At 32.2% G+C, this 20,142-nt stretch overlaps 1 protein-coding gene across 9 annotated transcripts in view; it reads right to left on the reverse strand.

The window, feature by feature from the left end:
• Positions 1-20,142, reverse strand: part of LOC145293050 (twitchin-like) — a 359,249-nt gene that overhangs the window by 62,615 nt on the left and 276,492 nt on the right. For all 9 annotated transcript variants that reach the window (XM_080139370.1, XM_080139366.1, XM_080139369.1 and 6 more), the window contains 5 exons: positions 11,677-11,754; positions 8,667-8,769; positions 6,145-6,262; positions 2,951-3,123; positions 773-821 (listed from right to left, as the gene is read on the reverse strand). In XM_080139370.1, coding sequence (XP_079995496.1) covers positions 773-821; positions 2,951-3,123; positions 6,145-6,262; positions 8,667-8,769; positions 11,677-11,754 — 521 coding nt within the window. The remainder of the gene's footprint in view (positions 1-772; positions 822-2,950; positions 3,124-6,144; positions 6,263-8,666; positions 8,770-11,676; positions 11,755-20,142) is intronic.

Raw genomic sequence — 20,142 nt, forward strand, 5'->3', positions numbered from 1 at the left:
AATAGTATTTTTTTACATTAAATAGTATTTTTTTTACATTAAATAGTATTTTCTTTTTACATTAAATAGTATTTTTTTTTATTAAATAGTATTTTTATTTCATTAAATAGTATTTTTCTTAGCTCTTTGCACTAGGTGGATCCATGCCTTGTCTGGAATGATTGCCATATAAACAAAATTAGAAGACAGGCAATTTGGGGAATTTTCGACGTCTCTGCAAAATCTCTCCTCATTGTTTTGGAGATGGCTCCAATAGTTGCCATACATACGATCATCCAATTCTAGAGGTTTTTAATTTTACAAACCATCTCTAAATCATTGATACACCTATACTATAATCCTCATTAACTTTATAAATTATTTAGCCTATTTCTACAATATTAATAAACGTTCCATAGAAGAAAAATAGTGCATGTCAAAACATGAGAGGTTTGTTTTCAATGTTTTGTTTGGTTATTTTGTTTTATGGTATATCAACCTTTTTTGGTTTATTGAATACGAGATTCCGGTTATTTTGGTGAAAGTTTTTATGCTTCACGTTCTTTCTATATTCAAATATATATTTATAATGTTCGGTTTGGTGGTTCAAATAGATAATTCCAATCTTTAAACAGCATTATTAATGCTTATATTTAGCTCTCCAATACATTAACCTATAACTTTAATCTAAAATATCAATCGAATTATTATCAATATAAACGTTTAAGTATCTAACCAACTTATTTACTTTCAACCAAATTGATACAGAAATGTACTAAAGGAAAATACTTACCTTCTTGGTGTATTTTCACGGCTTGCCGGTTGAAGCACATCTTTCAATGCTGCAATAAGAACATTTTGACAGTAAATATTAAAACTTTCTTATTCCAATTAAGCAATGGAAATTATAAAGATTTTTTAATTAAATCTGAGGTCTTATTAGAAATGTAAGAAAGTAAAACTGATATTTAAAAAAAATTTTAAACAATTATTTAAAGAAAAAACGAATTTTCAAACATATAAAATTCTTATTCATATGTTTGCGTACTGTCATTCTCACCTTCATAGTTTTTATTTCAGCACATTTCGGCCAACTATTCCTCTGGCCTTCTTCAAGTTGTTAAACATGATGGGATAAGAACGCTGAACATTTTTGGGGCCTGTGGCACAGTGGATAGTGACGTAATGTCTACGGTTCCAGGTGAGCATTGTTTGAAGATAGCGGTTTCAATCCTACCCAAAGCAGGCCAGGGGATTAGTTGGCCAAAACCTGGTGAGACAATAACTATGGAAGGCAGTAATTACTGAGAATACAGTTAAGTGACTCAGCATCTCTATCCCGGTACGGTTAACCACGTGTAGAAGGCCAGAGGAATAGTTGGCCGAAACGTGGTTAAACAAGAACAACTATGAAAATGAGGATAGCAATCCACAAATAAATGTACAAAATTACTAATCTCACAGGATTCCGATAAAAAATAAATAAATAAAATAATATATAATATAAGATTCTTTTCAAGCATAATTTATTTTTATTAATCATTTTACATCAGATATATAAAAAAAAATATAGAATTCTTTCAAATATGGATGTCCATTAATATGTTAATCATATTTCTTTTTACTCTTATTCATCACCAAAAAGGTATATTAGAAGGGGATACTATTTGGGGCACTATGTAAGAAGTTGAGCAGTAAGATGCCTGTTAACATTGCATTTACATTTCTGTATGCTATTACAGTGAGTGAAGAAAGAAACAGGGACGGAATTGCAAAGTCTGTTTCATAGAATAAACCATTCGAATAGGAAGCTTCCCGGTATCCATGGACCTTTACAATGAATGGGTGAAATTTTGTTGCTTATCAGGCTAGTCAGAGAAGTCTTGAACACATTCTATTAAATTACTTGTAAAAGAAGCACAGGAATACAATATTGTGGGGCTAGGATAGGGGAATGTAGCAGTCACAGAGAACTATTTTCTCTGGTGAATCAATGCCCCCCCCCCTCTGAGTTCTCCGGCCACAGGCTGACCAATCAGCTAACAGGGCGCATTGATTCATCTGCTTCCTAAAAGTCTTAAGGAAACGTCAGCAGTCAGATTCGAATAGCCAGCCTAGCAACATCTATCCTCTTTCCTCTCCTGTCCACCAGACATCTTGCTATAGCATTGACGGTCTCGATTTGAGACAACTGCTATCCAACCAGGGACGACACGGTACTGATTGACCGACGACGACCTTAAAAGAACTTTCTTTTTCTTCTTCCCTTTTAGCAGCCTGACATGCCAGTTCCTGCTACAAATAAAATACTCTTCATTGTTATTGTTTAAAAAGGAGTTTGTGTTTCTTTTGTGCTTTGTTCTTCACTATAAAGGAAGGTAAAACAATTACCTCTCTTCCTAAAGGTTGAAACTTGTTCACCAGTACTGGACCTATTGGATTTGAGATTTTTGGGGGATCCTATCAAAAAAGGTGAGACTAGTGGTACATGCACCAGCCCAGATATGACAACAATATTTCATGCATGGCTTTATAGAGAAAAAAATGAGATAAAAGTGTGTGATTAAACGAAATAGTCACCTAAGTAATCTCAGTGGTGACGATGCACCATGTAGAGAAAAATACTAGCAATGTCGTTTACTTTCTTTACCAATGTCTAAGAGTTGGTTGACTTGATTAGAATAAGAAAAGGACTAATAAGGTTTAAAAGGTATATAAAGAAACAGAACACTGGATGAATTTCTGTGCAGTGTGAAAGTCATACCAATAAGAGAAATCTCGTTTCTAAATGTAAGACCCTGTTGATCATGAACTAAATCTCCCCATAGTAGTGTTCTCTCACATTTACAACCAAATATCTCCAAAAAAGATGACTCCGGTTCATATATTATCACATCATATTTTTAACATGTATTTCTCAATGTTTCATTCTATGTATACGCAAAAATGTCTGACACAAGTGTGTACTTACGTTCAACCTTTAGCATGACAATTTCCTCACGTTGTCCAAAGGAATTCACAGCGCGGACACAGTATTCACCCTTGTCTTCCATCTTCAGTCGGCTAATCTTCAACTCGTACTCATTGCCCATGTATTTTTGCATGTATTTAACACTTTGGGTAAGAGGAATCTCGTCCTTATTCCTGTAAAACAAGATACAAAAATTAATTTTATGCAACAAAAAACAGTTAAACAATTGAAGTGTTCGAATTTGAAACACAATACATAGCACATTCTAAATTTGTAAGTTATTACTATGGCTATGACAACAGCATATTCTTTTCCTTGTTTTGACTCTCAGGTATATATCCATTGATATCTTATATGTTTTTATGTAGAATGATTTGGTTCTTGGTTGATTAATTGTGTCTGTGCCGGATATATACTCGAGTGTAAAAACAATGAAAAGAATACGCTGTTGTCCTAGCCCTAGTTATCACTGCTAAAAAATTTTTAGATTTCGTAATTGCAACACACCAAATTCATATTTTACATAATCTGCTCGATTTTCTTGCTTTTGATTAAAAAGAATCTTGTCCACCAATACTAGATTTGAAAGTTTCACTTATTCAATCTAATTTCTCAGTTTTAAGAAATTGAATTTATTGTGTTTAGCATTCAAACTCTTCAGTTATATTATTTACCTCCTCACTATGATGCTAGACACAAGGTAAGGTTTGAGTTTGATGAAAATGTATCCGTGAATGTGGATTGTCAAAATCATTATTATAAACTAGCAGGAGCTGTGGAAATTGCATGGAATGAGAAATATATTCAATCAACAAATATGCTTTGATGAAGCTGATATTTTTATGGATAGTTGAATTAGTTTTTTTGGACAGAGAAACTAATAACATGCAGCAAATATGAGTTTATTAACATTTCTATGAAAATAGTGTCCATTGTATTTTAAATATAAAACTGGCCTAAATGAGATAAATTAATAAGTAATAATAAATACTCAGAAAGTAATATTGTGCTACATAGTTCAATACAAATAATAAAATCACAATCTTTAATTTACTCCTTCAGTCTAGCACCTATTGACAGAAAATGTTAATCTTTTTTCCCTGTTTCTTTCAGACATTCCTTTTTTTACATAATGTTTAGTTGACTTCTTTCTTTGGCACAGACTGCACATTGATAGTATTATGAGTTCTCACACTAAAGGAAAGTCACTCTCATATCCGTGTCCAGGGTTGCAAGATTGGGCATTTTAAGGATAAATTTCATGAATTTCGCCCTTTTTGAAGTAGTTTCGCCTTCAAAAATTGTATTATATATATATTGTTTTTTTATTGAAATCTCCGAATAGCATCTAATTACTATCAACTGTACATAAGCACAAAATTTCCATTTTGATGTCGTGGGCCCGTATGATGATCAGTTACCTCAGAAAGAGGATCTTTAATGGCATCGTCATTCTCTGTCTTTATGTTATGAGAGGCTTACAACAAGTAATCACCCTGATCCACTTCCAGTTGTCTGATCTAGCTGAAATTTTGCATGTGCAATGATTTATATCTCCACGGGTTATGGGGCAAATTACAGCTCTGAACTAATTGTGCTTTCTGTTTTACAGGTGTTTGAACTGAGTCAGGTGTGAAATGGAGCCTGTTGAATGTCGAGCAGTGATCCGGGTTTTGTATTTGAAAGGACGCACACAACAGGAGACTTTTGATGTTGATGAAATGAAAGAAACGTATGGTGATAATGCCCCATCATATGACCTTGTAAAATGCTGGCATCGTGAATTCAAACATGGCCGGAAGTCTGTGGAAACAGCTCACAGACCTGGTCGCCCCCCTTCTGCCATTGATGAGGCATCTGTCCGTCAAGTTGAGGCTGCCATTTTGGAAGATCGGTGCATTACTATTCGCCAAATAGCCGAAGATGTCAAGATTATTACAGCGTCTGTGGAAACTATCATTCATTACCATTTGCATATGCATAAGGTGTCTGCCAGATAAATTCCCAGGTTACTCACACCATTCCAGAAGCGAGAACGCGTCGAGTGCTCAAGGATGAATTTGGAGATGTGCCAAGAAGATGAGTCAAAGTTTTTCAAAAGACTGATTACACAGGATAAAACCTGGGTCCATCACTATGATCCAGAGACCAAAGCCCAGTCAATGCAGTGGAAGCACTTGGACTCACCACCTCAAAAGAAGGCAAGGGTGCAGCCCTCCAATGGCAAGGTCATGCTCACAGTCTTCTGGGACCAGGACGGAGTAATGATAACAGATTTCCTGGCAAAGGGTACCACAATTACAGGACAACGCTCCGGTCCACAACTCGCATGTCACCAGATCAGAAGCACGGGCGTGTGGTTATGAAATTCTCCTCCATCCTCCCTACTCACCTGACCTTGCACCCTCTGACTTTCACCTCTTCCCAGCCATGAAGTTGTTTTTGAAAGGAAAGCGTTTCCCAGATTATGCAGCCTTGATTTCTGAAGTCACGTCGTGGTTGGAGGACCAACCTGGGGTGTTCTACAAAAGCGGTCTCCAGAGTTGCATCAGACGATGGCAGAAATGCATAACTCTTGGTGGTTCCTATGTAGAGAAAGACTAATAACTGTGCCAAGTTTCGTTGCTCTCCTGCTATGGGAAGTGGGTCAGGGGCATTACTTATTGCACACCCCTCGTATGTTCTTATTCATGAACAATCAAAAAACAAAAAAAATCAAAGTCTTTTTATATTAACGATCTTGTCTTTTCTTCTCGTCATTGTTTCATGTGTGGTCGTGACTTGTTGGCATGCTTACAATGGAGACACTGACTAGACTGACGAGAAGATTACGGTTTTCTCACTCAAAAACGTGATGCACAGTACACTCTGTAACCCTTATCCTCGAGTGATCTCTCGGCCTTCATAATTGGTGATTCCTTTGTAAAAATTATATATACATTATGACTATTCAACTTTGTTTTGTCTACGAAATTTTACTCAAGTGACCTGCCTCTGCATACAATTCTGTATGCACATATGTTATAGTGACATGTACTAAAGGTGATTCTTATCAAAATTCACACTAGCTAACTTAATCGCTACTTATGTAGGTACTCTAATATGTAACATTTAAGTCTAATCACCTAGTTGAGATAGGCTCTTTATTTTTAAGTGTTCTGAAAACTGAAAAGGTTAGTAAATAGTAAGCTTACCAAGTGACAATAGGAGCAGAAGCGGCAACGATCCTGCAATCAAATTTGGCAATTTGTCCTTCGCCAGCAAGAACATTGCGAGGTTTACGAACAAATCGAGGAATAGCTTCACGACGATCTGAAAGAGGAAAACAGAAAAATAAATTAAATATCAAGATTCAATGAAGTTCACAATTATCAAATAAAATTGAAATGGAATCGATTACTGTAACAGAAAATGCAACGTTAATACATACGAGGCACTTTCTACAAAGTGTCCCACAATAAAGAATGAATTGTAGCACAATCGGTTTATATGTACATAACTAATTATTGCAAATAAAAAGATATCCATTGATAATAATAATGTCCCAAATATTTTGAGATTATTTGTATTATTTGCATTACTATTCTCATCTCTGTTGTGAAATTCACAAGGTTTCTGTTGATGACACTTCTGGTGTTTTGGTAACCTTTATTTTAAACTCAGGAACCTGTACGAAAATTTCTAACTAAAGTCTTTCATTAATCTACAAGGATAGATTGTTCACATTTTGTCAGTAATGATCGTGAGAAGGGCACATGTTTATATAAATCTTAGTTATTATCACCTGTTGTAAGGATTGAACCTTAAACCTCCAGAGGACTGTCACACAAAACTGATTGTTTCTATTTACAATGCCTCCCCACGGGACAGAGTTAGACACCAGGGTCGTTTTTTTATGTGGAGAAATGGAACAAAAACAAAAATTGTCTCAGTCGTGAAGGATTTCTCCTCCACTGACAGAGAACAAGAAATTGAAGTGCAGCATCTGAAGAACAGATGGTATTTATTTGCTCCCCCACCGAGCAAATTAGGCACAAGGCCAATTTTTAATGTGAGGAGTGAAGGGAGGGGGAAGGGAAAAAGGGGACCAGCTCCCGAGAGGTGGGAAATGGGAGCTGGTTAAAGGTCAGGTATGTGGGGTTTCCCCCACATCTGGTCTTTGCTTGCAGTATCTGCCGGAACAGATACTACACTTTGAGATATTAAATCTTTTATTCATGTTAAAAAATACAGTCAAAATCAACGATGAACAAAAAACTTAGGCACATGGCCAACTCAAAAGGGGGGATTTTGGGGGTCGTTGGTCATCCTTGTCACTCCAGAACTAAACAAAGTCAAAAGTTTCTCCCAGCTAGTATCTTCTTTCGCCATAATACCGCATCCACCCTTTCATATTGGGGGACGTCCTAGTAACTCCCAATTTTTAAAACATTTTTTATTGACATGTAAAAACAAAAAAGATAACAATAAAATGGTACAATAATTCATTTGTGTGGAGGGCGGGGGAAGAAAAAATAAAAGGTGATTAGTATGACCCTCCTAACCCAGTTTAGTTGATAGACTGCCCGTTCCACTAGGTTTGTAAAAGGAACCTCGCTTCTGTGGGTCAGTCTCTAGGTGGGGATGCCCTCTAGATGGGGGTGAATGGAGAAAAGAAATTTTTTGTGGGTAAGGGATGGAGGTTCTTGTCCCAAAGGCCACAAAACTGATTGTTAACAAAGGCTTTTATCTTCAAACATGTTCATGTGGACAAAGAGGATATGCATTTAGGGAGCCTTGCCATTAATATTGTTTAGATGTGTAGTATTATTACTTATTGCTATATATTTATACAGTTCATCCCCAATCACCTCATAGTTACGACATCGTAAAAGTTGTTTTTTTGTTGTTTTTTTTTTCTAAATTATTATTTTTCTGTGAACCGATGTTATTCTATCTGATTTATTTTGTAACAATTTAAACTTTAACATTTAGTTGATCTTACAGCCCTGATGAGATGTATTAAAGATGTATCACGATGCTTGTTAACTTGAGTTGGTTGTTTTAATGTTGATCTTAATTATAAGGCTCTACTTTGTATTGAGCACTTTTGAAAAATATTGGTTCTAACTTCATATTTCAACTTAGTCCACTGATTTTATATATATATGTGTGTGTGTGTGTGTGTGTGTGCGCGCACGCGCGTATGTGTGTGTGTGTGTGTGTGTGTGTGTGTGTGTGTGTGTGTGTGTGTAAGATAGATAGATAGATATATAGATAGATAGATAGATAGATAGATAGATAGATAGATAGATACTCTGTTGTTAACAATCATCATTCAATCCCGGGCAACGTCGGGTCTTCCTCTTAGTATTATTATAATTATCACCTGTATAATACACATGGTATTGTTTTTAGCAAATAAAATAAAGTTTGTATTATTTGGATTATTCGGACTACTGTTTTCATCTTGAGTGTCACTTTTACAACTTTTCGATCAATGTAACCTCCAAACTTCTTCAGGTGTATCTTGTCAAACTTGGGAATATTTCTGTCGAACTCGGAAATCTGCACAGAATTCCAAACAAACCCCTTTTTTACTTCACATGATTCTTCATCCCAAAAATTCAGAGATGTAACATAAACTTTATTTCTTGATTGTATTTCATTAATTGGAAATTTAAATACAAAAATACTTCATGCTCTTAAATATTGTTAAAACATAAAATGTAGTTACCAAAGTAACTGTCATAGATTTGGTATTCCTTTGGTCTGTGTTTGCGCAGGGAGCTGAAGTTTGCAATACGACCAATGGCTGGCATTGGTTGAGGCCAGTCAGCCTATAAGATAGAAAAGATGAATTAGGAACATGCAAAATTGAGTTCAAACGCTGAAATTGCCGTTGTTCAAATGGTACGAAAATTAGATATAGAATTCATTATTATTGGTTAAAAACAAAAATAATTATAACTATAAACATCTTTATTTGAATCATATTGAATAAAAAGTAAAAATTATTTTCAATGCCGTATATTATTTCCAATAAGACAAAATTATTTTGGAATCCAGTTGTCATTTACTTCACATCATATTTCTTTTAAAAAGTAAATTAGATTAAATTAATAAAAACGTGATGCATTGACTTCCCTATTAGACATTGTGCATAAAATTGCTTTAAAGTCAGTGTAAGATTTTGCAAAATTCTGAATTAACTCCTATTCGAAAGATTAAAACAATTTTATTTTAATCCTCGATTTATTAATTTGACAACACACACAGATAAAAAAATTATGAATTTTTAAAAACTAATCTCCACTTTAAATCATTTAATATTTTGGAAAATAATTTCCATCATGAAAATTATTTTTAAGAATAATATAATATAATATAAAGTAAATGTATAGTTTTCAGTATTATTTTAAAATCTAAATTTAAAAAAATGTGTGTAATGAGTTTTTTATATATGTTATCGAAAGACTTATTAAAACGCTATTTAACTTATGAAAATGCTATTAAACTTATTTAAAACACTATTGAACTTATTAAAATGCTATTAAACTTATTTAAAACACTATTCAACTTATTAAAATGCTATTAAACTTTTACTACCACTTAAAATATTTATTTTCACATAATGTATTTCTATATGAAGTCTGCCTACGTCTTTTTGATTTAGATAAATATCAGTTATTGTAAACACAATTTTGAGTAAGAGTAGCTTGAAGAGCAAAATTTTTAATTGCAATAATTTCAAATTTTAATTCTTCAAATCATTCATAAGCAAAAAAAAAAACTAGTGTTAAAAACTAATTTTTCTTTTGCAATTTTCCACATTGAAACCTTTAATAACTGGAGTAGTAGTTTATCTGGAGCTGAAAATTTATCTTTGCAAGAGCGGTGGTTGTGATTTCAAATGTCTCAAAGAAAAACACGCATGTTGAATGCAATTTTCAACAGATGCCGTTATGCCAGCAAACATTAAATTCATTAAACCCTGCTGAATCTATCTTTTCCAATGAAAATTGTTTAATATAAAACTAACAAAGTATAAATATATTCTTCTTACTTGTGTTTACAAGAGTCAACAGCCGACTAGTTTTAATGGCTATTAAACCAGTTCATAAGATACAACCTCTTACGTTTATTAATGCCAACCAAATAGGAATTACATAATATAAGACCTAGTAAAAATATAGACATTCTTTTTTTCTTGCTTTTATCCAATCATTGTGTTCTCACATTATTACTGCTGCTATTTTATTATCATCAATAACAATATAACAATGCAAATCATATAATTATAGATGAGAGTCTATAGCAGTCCATGTTTTTCTTAATTATGGTTCTGTTTAGACTTTATTGCAAGAAAACTTCGAATCTAGACTTAAATAATACATCAGCCATAGCTAGATTTATTATCCAGGAAGCAAGAGACAAGTTTGATCAGAGCTTCCGGTTGCTTCTTGAAATAAGTCAATGACTGATTGAAGAGAGTAGCCACTCATGTGTGAAAAGGGCTCCCACCTGAATCAATTGATTCAGCTGTTGATGCTTTCAAATAGACAGTGCCATTCATCATCACATCTTAAATTAACCCATCGCATGGCGGTGCTGTTTGCCTACTTAAGGTCTTGGTTTGAGCAATGAAGACCCAATCGGCAGTTTTCCCTAAGGTGGTGCATCGTTTGTACCTCTCCACATGGACATAAAGGTGAGGTGTCTAGACCCCACTTGTGGAGATTGTCTTTTGTTTTGCCTACTTTGGCTCTGGCTCTATTTAAAGTCACCCAGTTTTTTCTACCAAGGTTTGAACCCTGGGGGAGTGTTTCTTTTAGGTCTGGTAGGGCTTCATTTTTATTCCTGCTGTTATAGTCTCCCCATCGTTCCATCCTATAGGATGCAGCTTACCTGGGATCGACAGTGCCATTGAAATGCATACATCGCAATTTAGGCTTGTTCACCACTGTATGAATCAATGTTGGTTAAATATGAATACAAATATGATTACAAAATAATGCATCCTTTTGTGTGCATGTGTGTGTGTGTGTGTGTGTGTGTGTGTGTGTGTGTGTGTGTGTGTGTGTGTGTGTGTTGCAATGCTATTGTTGATATTTTTTACTTATTCACTGCTTAATAATACATACAGGGTGTCTCAAAAATGTACTCACACTGCAAATGACGAATAAGCCTTGAATTATGAACATAAAGTGAAATATGAAAATTTGAAATAGAGAAGACAAATGTAATTTGAAGAATCATATTTGCAAATGTTAAAAACTGATTACTATTATTCTCCAGACAATGTCAATAACGTACATTAAGGGATTCGCTAACGTCACAAAACTGGTCATTAGAAGTACATTTTTGAGACATCTTAAATTTATGCTACTCTGCTGTATAGGCGTCAGTGTTCGTTTAACCATGTCCACTGCATTCTAGTTGTGAGGTCAGATCAACCGCAATACTCATGAAATCTGCCAAGAATTCAGGTAATAAATCTATCTGAAAAAAGTGAAATCTGACCGGAAGATAATTGCAATCCTTCCGATATATGATCTCCGGCAGCATTATTGCAAGTTGCTGAAAATTGGCAAAATAGACATAGAAAATCTCATTGTACTTATTCAAGATGCTGGACAGATCAAAGAAAGGACATCACAAGAGTTCTTTTTTTTCTGTCAATGTTTGATGCAAAGATTTGAGAATACCAGTATTAATAAATAAGAAAAATTGAAAGAAGTACTTACATATTTCTCTTTGATCTTTTGCCTGATCTTGTTGTATCTGCTGGAAGGAATTCTGCTAGTGAGGTCACTATGATCCCCCTGAAACAAAAATGAGATTTACAACATGAGAATAATGCAACAAAAAATTTATACTAAGAGAATCCTGTTAGATTGAAATCCATTATAATTAAACTATTAGGTGACCACTTGTATCAAGTCAATAAAAAGAACTCCTTTTGTTCCACTTCATAAAGACAACGTATTTACGAAACGACACATGATACGTAAAATAAAATACATAAAATTAAAAAATATATATAAAAACATTTTAACAATAGTGAGATAGGGAAAATATGAAATGCTTAAAAACATATGCTACAAATATAAACAATTTACTTCATCTTTTAACCTGAAATAAAAAAAATAAAATAAAATTCATCAACGTGTAGATGAGAAAGGTTTGAGCTAGTTAATGATAAATTAATGTATATGTTTATGAAATATGTGCGTATGAATAATGTGTAAAAGATTGAAAAGAAGCAGCAGCAACTATGTAATCTGCAATACATTTTTTTTACATAGGCATCACCACTTATCAAGGCCGATATGCCACGCAAGGATAAGGGTTAAAGAGTGTAGAGTAGTCAAAAGGACAATATAGTAATCGATAGTAATGGAAGTTCGGTAAATTTGTTAACTTAAGTGGAACGGCTCATCAGAAACTTGTTCTCATTGGACTTGAAGACAACCATATTATAGACAGCTGGAAAGCAGGAAAACGGAAGACAATTCCACGGGCGTGCAGTTCTAAGAAAGAAGCTTTGATCATGGAATCTATGTTTAGGTTTAGGTACAGATAAAGAGTGGGGAAAATTATTGATAATGTTTTCAGCTAGTCTAGTGTTTCTTGTGAAAGTTTGGCGCGGGGGGGACCATAGATTGAAGCTCAGTTGAACACTTTCCATGAAAATAACGATAAAGCAGAGACAAACTCGCAACATCTCTTCTGTGAAATAGAGATTGCAGCGAAGAGAAAAGGACATCTCCCACTAGACCACAAAGTCTATTTTGAACCCTATCAAGGCAGGACAAGTCTTTTCTAGCAGCTCCTGCCCATATGTGGCAACAGTATTCCATCCTTGGACGTATCTGGCTCTTATATAGATAGAGAATTGCATCAGCAGTGAGACTTTTAATGTATTAACGTATTATTAGTATTATACTTTACTCACTGGTTACAGACACTCATTATGTTCGTTTATTGACTATATAAGCAAACAATATGCTTAAATGCTTTGTCAGTGATGTTAATATTAGAATCAACAAAAACAGGGACCATATCTATGCTAAGATGATATTAACTGTGATATGCATTTTTTATCAGTAAAGTTTTCTTGCCACATTCTAAAATTATATCTCGCTCTATGAAGTTTAATCAGTCAGGATTCTCTTCATACGTCTCTTATTAGAAGAAATAATTTTATCAATCATGTAGATGAATTGTCTTCTGCTCGTAACTGCTATTTGCTGAGTTGCATTAACAGACATCATTGACCAAGCACGTTGTAGCTAGACGAGTTCTTGCTGTGAATGTTCTACAGGGGGGGACCAAGGATTTTAATTCAACCGTGTACTCACTATGGATACAGTAGAGAGAGGCTAGTAACATCTCTTCTGTGTGAAAGTAATTGTAGGAACAGAAAGACATCATCCCCCCCACTAGATTGTGAAGTCGATTTTTTTACAGTGTCAAAAGTATCTCATGCCCAGATATGACAACAGCCCATCATTTTAAAACGTATCACACTCTGTTACAAGTAGAGAATTGCATCAGGAGTTTGGTACTTTTTAGAGTGATAGAATGATACAATTATTCTCCAACAACCTCAGCAACATATTTGCTGTAAGTTTTCCATTTCCTGGCTAGGGTTAAAGTCAGTTGGAGAAGCTTATCAGAGAAAAGGGTCTTCCAAAGGAGAGGGATGTTTATTTTGACTGGGGAGAAGTGAAGACCTGAGCATTGGTGGTGAAAAAAGAGAAGTTTGTTTTTGAAGGCGTTAAAAGTAACAAGCCATTTTTCCCCAATTGCACCATATACCAAAGGTCGAAACAGAGAGAGGGCTTCATGTAAGCTTCTGCGTCGCAAATGGACAAACAGACTAGACAAGTACAGAAAAAATAAAAATTCGGGTCGGCATTTTCTCTCTTTTTTCACAAAACGTTTTTATTACTGTACTTTCAGCACTACTTAAAAGATGCTCGCCATCGTCCATGTCGACCGGTGTACACTTTTCCTCTCCGACCCTACACCGACTGCAGCCAGCTATTAGTCACATTTGCTTTACACATCCATTCCCTTCAACGTCAACTTTCTTTCTTCCCGAGCACGTGTTGCATTTTTTCTGCTTTTTTCTTCTTCTCGTGCACACTTCCTAATTTGCCCATGCACGTTTTATTTTCGACTACCACTACTACCACTGTTTCTAGTCTCTCTGCAAGCAAGCCATCTTTCGCTGCCACCGATATCTTCCCACACACTCATATGCACTATGTTATATTCAGAAAGATCTTAATCATCAATGCTCTTTGGAGTGTTGCCATAGATAGTTGTGTAATCTATATAGATGTTAATGAATGACCACAGAATATGATTTGGAAGATCATTTCTGATCGTCAAGAATAGGATTCGTGATGTAAATAATCCATTAATTTAATGTAAATGAATTTTATTATGGTATAAAAATTATTCAATGTTTGATTGGTTTGTTCAAAAAATGTAACATTTTGTTCTTTTTATGTTAATGTATTGATTACTCTAATATAGCAATAATTTGTTGGTAAGTAAAGTAAGTAATCAATCGCTGAAATAAAATGATCACAATGACAAACGTCCGTACATTAACTACAGAATAAATAGCAGTATCAAATTCGATATAAAAAACGAATACAAAGTAATTGTAGTCTTTAATTTAAATTATTCACTTTCTTCTTTTTTTACATTTACATTCATCATAACTACATAATCTTTGAAAGTGTATTCTTTAATTAACGTTTATAAAAGATTGAAAAACAATGTAAATATAACAATGAGTATAAATAACTATATACAAGGTCGGATTATGATATTTGGGGGCGCTTGCTTCAACGAAACTATAAGAAACCTTTAGACCAATCATATTTTCTGATTAGTCTACATGAATCTATAATATATTTGCAGTTGATATATTTTAATAACATTTACAAAGTATGAAGTAACTTCTTTCTGATTTCTCCAATAAACTAAAAATAAATAGCCATCTTTCGATCATTGATTATTAATAAAGCATTTTCTTCCAAAAATCATTTATTCATTTATCACAAACCAAATCAGCGCAAGAATTAAACAATCCAAATGAATATGCGACCGTTAAATTATTATCATTTTGAAATCATATAATTATTTATTCATCAATGCAGGTACTCTTTTCTTATGAGGTCAAACTTTTAAGAATTGTTAGGCAATAACATAATCCAGCCTTGTATTTACATATATGCATAAAATAATGAATAAACAAACACATCAATAAAGAAAAGTCATACATTCAAAATAATTTTATGAAAAAACATTAAATGTTTGCAAAGAAACAGAAAGTTCTGAGAACGAGTACTTTTATTTAAAATATAAATAACAATTCTGTGTGAATATAATTTGTTTTTTCTTGTTCAGTTACACAAATGTCTATAATAAAAATAGTGATAGCATTAAAATGATAATGAAATGTGCCACTGGTAAAGAGAAACTGAATCAAGAACATACACACATGTAACAATTCTTTGAACTAAGTAAACTATATATATATATATATATATATATATATATTATGTATATGTATATATATATATATATATATATATGAGATGTGGCAAAATATGTGTTTACACATATTTTCTATTCTTTACGTATTCAAGGTAAAAGGTCGATGATCATTAACAAATAACAAAAGAACATATATAAGTAAACAATAAAATGCTACATTCCAATGACCAATTTATTATTAATTTTTCTAATAATTTTTTTCAGAACTAAAATATTTGGTTCAATTACTGTTTCGTTCATAGAAGAACAACTGAATTTGCATTTTACTCGTGGATCTTTCTCCCATCGACTAATCATAAACTAAAAAAAAAAAATAAAACAAGATGGCTACTTTTTCTGGATGGCGATATCTAGGTCTCGCTTTGAATATAGATATAATCAATGAAAGTGTGTTATTTTGGGGCGACTATTGTTTACTGCATCACCATGTATTTTACTTGAAGGAAACATTTTGATCTCTGATGAATCCATGGAGGAAAGATCCGAGATTAACATCCAAATGTCGGTAGTTCTCCAAAAATGAAACGCTTCCGTAATTGTACCAAAGGTTTTTTTTTTTGTTTTTCATTTGAAAACAAAAATTATTAGGAAAGTGAATAACACGTGAGTCATTGGAACGTAGTATAATATTATTTACTTTGTGTGTGTGTGTGTGTGTGTGTGTGTGTGTGTGTGTGTGTGTGTGTGTGTGTTCGAATATTATGTGAGCATTTGGAGTTTGCATTGATGCTTATAAACGAGTAATTCAAAGAATAATGATGATGAGGATGATAATGATAACAATAAGAATAATAATAACGATGATGATGATTGGAATGGCACCTATCGTGATGATTAAGATGGACGTTAGAGAATGGAGAATTAAGAATGTAACAAAGCGTTTTTTAAAGCTTTTTCTCTCATAAAATATCATCACAATGAAAAAGCGTGAACGGATTTGGTTTTGAGCAGAAAGGAGCTGAACTACGTTCACTAGGGGAGTTTTTTTTTCCACTGCGGAAATGGACACAAAAAGCTGATGGTTGACAATAAAAACTGAATTTGTTTAAATCTAAATGCAATTAGTAATAACGAAGCGGTCTAGTGACAACAAAATACATGCAGCAAGTGTTCAAATATACAACAGTGCATCTACATTTAACATAATGTGCAATGACTGCAAGTGTCTAATAAAGGCATCAGATGCGACTACGTCATCATATTCTGCTTTTTTAAAGCAGTTGAAATTGAAGTCGTCTCTGAAATAAAACAGTTGTAATAAAACAGGGTAAAAACATTTTAAAAAATAAGATATCTATTCCGGTTTTATAAAATTCAACACATTTGTACAGCTTTGTTCTTTTAGAGATTGGCGGGTAAAATCATTTGTCGTTGAATTCCATTTCTTGGGGTTTCCTTTATATTTTGCTCCATGAAGAAATTTAATTTTTGCTTCAGTTTTTAGTTCATTTTGAAGATATTTAATCTGGTTGGTTGATGTTATATAAAAAATGATAATGATGCAGAATTTGAAATGATGAGTTTCATAGTAAAGCTATTATTATGATAATTATTCATATTTATTTTATTAGTTAGTCTCAATTATGTTAAAATTATTTGAATTTCATTTATATTTTGTAGCGTTTGGTTTAATTTATTTACTTCATTTTAAAGATTTTTAATTGATTTGTTGAATATTATATAAAAAAACGTAATGATATAGTATTTGAAAGAACGTGTTTTGTAGTAAAGTTATTTATTATTATTATTATTATTATTATCATTATTATTATTATCATTATTATTATTATTATTATTATTATTATTATTATTATTATTATTATTCATATTTTTTTTTCATATGTAATTTATTAGTTAGACCTAATCATGTTAAAATTATTTTCAAATAAAACCTGATTTTATAGATGTGAAACAAATAAGTTTTGGATGGTTTTCAATACAAACTGTTGAAATCCTATTATTTATGCTATATGTTATGGTTATTTATGCTACCTTAACTTGAAAGAAAATAACCTTCAGAATGGGATGAATTCATCTCTTCTTCATGTGAAATTTTATCTAGCCAGTGTTACGTGAAGAAAAACTAAATTCAATGATAACAGCAAAATAGAAGACTTTCTGGTATTGATATCTTTTTAATTTAGTACCCATTCTAACGTTCCTTTTAAAAGTTCCAATGCAAACTCTTCTATCTAATTAGGTTCGTCTTAGTTTTATTAAAGATTTGTCAAAGCCTTGTTTTAAAGTAGAACTTGAATAGAAAAACAAGAAATGCTTAGTTAAGTAAACAAGTTTTCTTTTATTTATGGAAGGAGTAAATGCTATGTTATTGTTGTATTACAATATTTGATATGCATCTGGAATAGATAATCGGATGTATTCTCTTTGTTAATAAAGGTCAATCACTGTGTCTATTAAAACTATGTAAGACCATTTAATCATATGTCATGAATAAGAACCAGGTGATGATACGTGAAAAAATAAAACTAAAATGTAACCTAAATAATTCACATATAAATTTGAGATGTAAAATTTTATTAAAATATATTGAAGAATTGAATTAAACATTTTATTTATTTTTAATTTTTACTCCCAAATATTCAGAATGTGTTTATGATTCACCGGAATTTTGCACATTGAAAGTTGGCATATTACGAGAATTGTGAACAAATCATTGGTTAATGTAACTTTCAATTAAATTATAACAATCCATAAGAAATTCGGATTTCATGACAAAAGTAAACCACTTGAACTACATTCTTATATAAATAGGACAATAAAAATATAATCCTAAAAACAAACACATAACTAAAAGAATTACCATTTCAATTATCGTTATTATTATTATCACCATTACCAAAAGAATTGTATCACCATTCATTGAATCAGAAATGTTATTCTTAAAAGTATGATTAAAATTTCTATAAATATAATAACATTGATGACACTCATAAATGTGAGACAACTATGTATATATTTATGCGAGATGAAAATGTGACTAAAAATTGTTTCGATTTTGAAGTATTTGTGTAAAATGTAATTACTGTGTTATAGAAAAGACGTCATTATAATCAGCAATGAATAGACATAGCTCTTCATAATGATTTTTATTTCTTATTGAAAAGATATGTAACGTGAGAGATAACATTACAAGAGAAAACTCTCATTTGAATAATATTGTGAACGCATAATTTATAGTTAGTTTGTAGTTATATTTCTTTGTAGAAAATTATATTGTGGTAAGCAAAATGGCTAAACCTGATCCATGTCAGAAACGTAATCTTCATTAAAAAATGTATTTGTCTCTACTAAAACTGGTCATAAGTTATTTAGGATAATGCGTTTGAATAAAATCTTTCTTATCAATGATAGCATTGTATAGAGAGACCACTTTATTTTTCTTTCCACAATATTCTTTAGTTTTGGTTACTTACAATAAATAGAAACTAATAGCCTAAAAACAAAAAAAAAAATTATTTTAAATAACTTGATATCTAAAAACTAATGCAAACTGAAATTTCAGATTAAACTGATTTTTTTCAACATACAGCATTTCACTGGTACATTTCCTTTTGCAATGATCTTTAAATAGGTACTTCTTTTATTTAAGTTCATATTCGTAACAAAGTTAATTTGTCTATAACAGCAAGAACAAGGAGATAATTCTAACTTTCCATTACAAATACTTAGAGTCTGTAAGTAAATATTTAAGTACATGTCAGTTTTATATAAAGATGAGACAAACCTAAAAACAATATAAGTCTACAGGAAAGTGTCATATGTATATACGTTTATATATATAAAAGGTAGTACGAGATCGTTTGTAGAGAAGACATGGAAGTCGAGGTGTAGTCTGAGTGAATGACTGAATTGAAAATTCTTCCATTCACCTTCCGGTTGATGTTTTTCAAAGCAATTGGGATTACTTACAAGTCCTGGGAACCTGGAATGTATTCCTGTGGAATGTACCCAAGTGGAATGTACTCGTGTGGAATGTCCGTTGTACCAAAGAAGATTGTCTGTGGAATTGTAGTTGTTCTCGTTGTTGTAAAGGATATACCGGTCCCTTTGATCACTGATCATCATCATCATCTTGGAAAAACACATTTCAAAGTACATATAGAATGTTTATAGAGAAATATTGGTAACAGTGAGAGTGAGAAAGGAGAGAAAGAAAACAATAGAAATAGTACTATTGAATTATGGTCCAACCTTGAATTATCTCTCCAAACACTAGTAAAGAAGAGAAAGCTATAAACTAAACATTCATATATATATATATATATATATATATATATATATATATATATATATATATATATATATATATATATGAATGTTTATGAAATTATATTTAGATATTCCTTGTTTAAATATTATAAATTTTATTTTTATCATTTCAATTTATTCCAAAATTAATGATGTTGACCATCTTATAATTTATTCCTTAAATTCAGTTGACTTATACAATTCTTGACAGTATCTCTTTCATAATGCAAAAATCGTAATAATCAATCCGTCATATATAAATAGCAACAATCAATCCGTCGTATATATATATATATATATATATATATATATATATATATATATATATATATATATATATATATATATATATAAGAAAAATT

Source organism: Euprymna scolopes, chromosome 14 (assembly GCF_053919585.1).
Source record: "Euprymna scolopes isolate OS-2025 chromosome 14, ASM5391958v1, whole genome shotgun sequence".
Taxonomy (NCBI): domain Eukaryota; kingdom Metazoa; phylum Mollusca; class Cephalopoda; order Sepiida; family Sepiolidae; genus Euprymna; species Euprymna scolopes.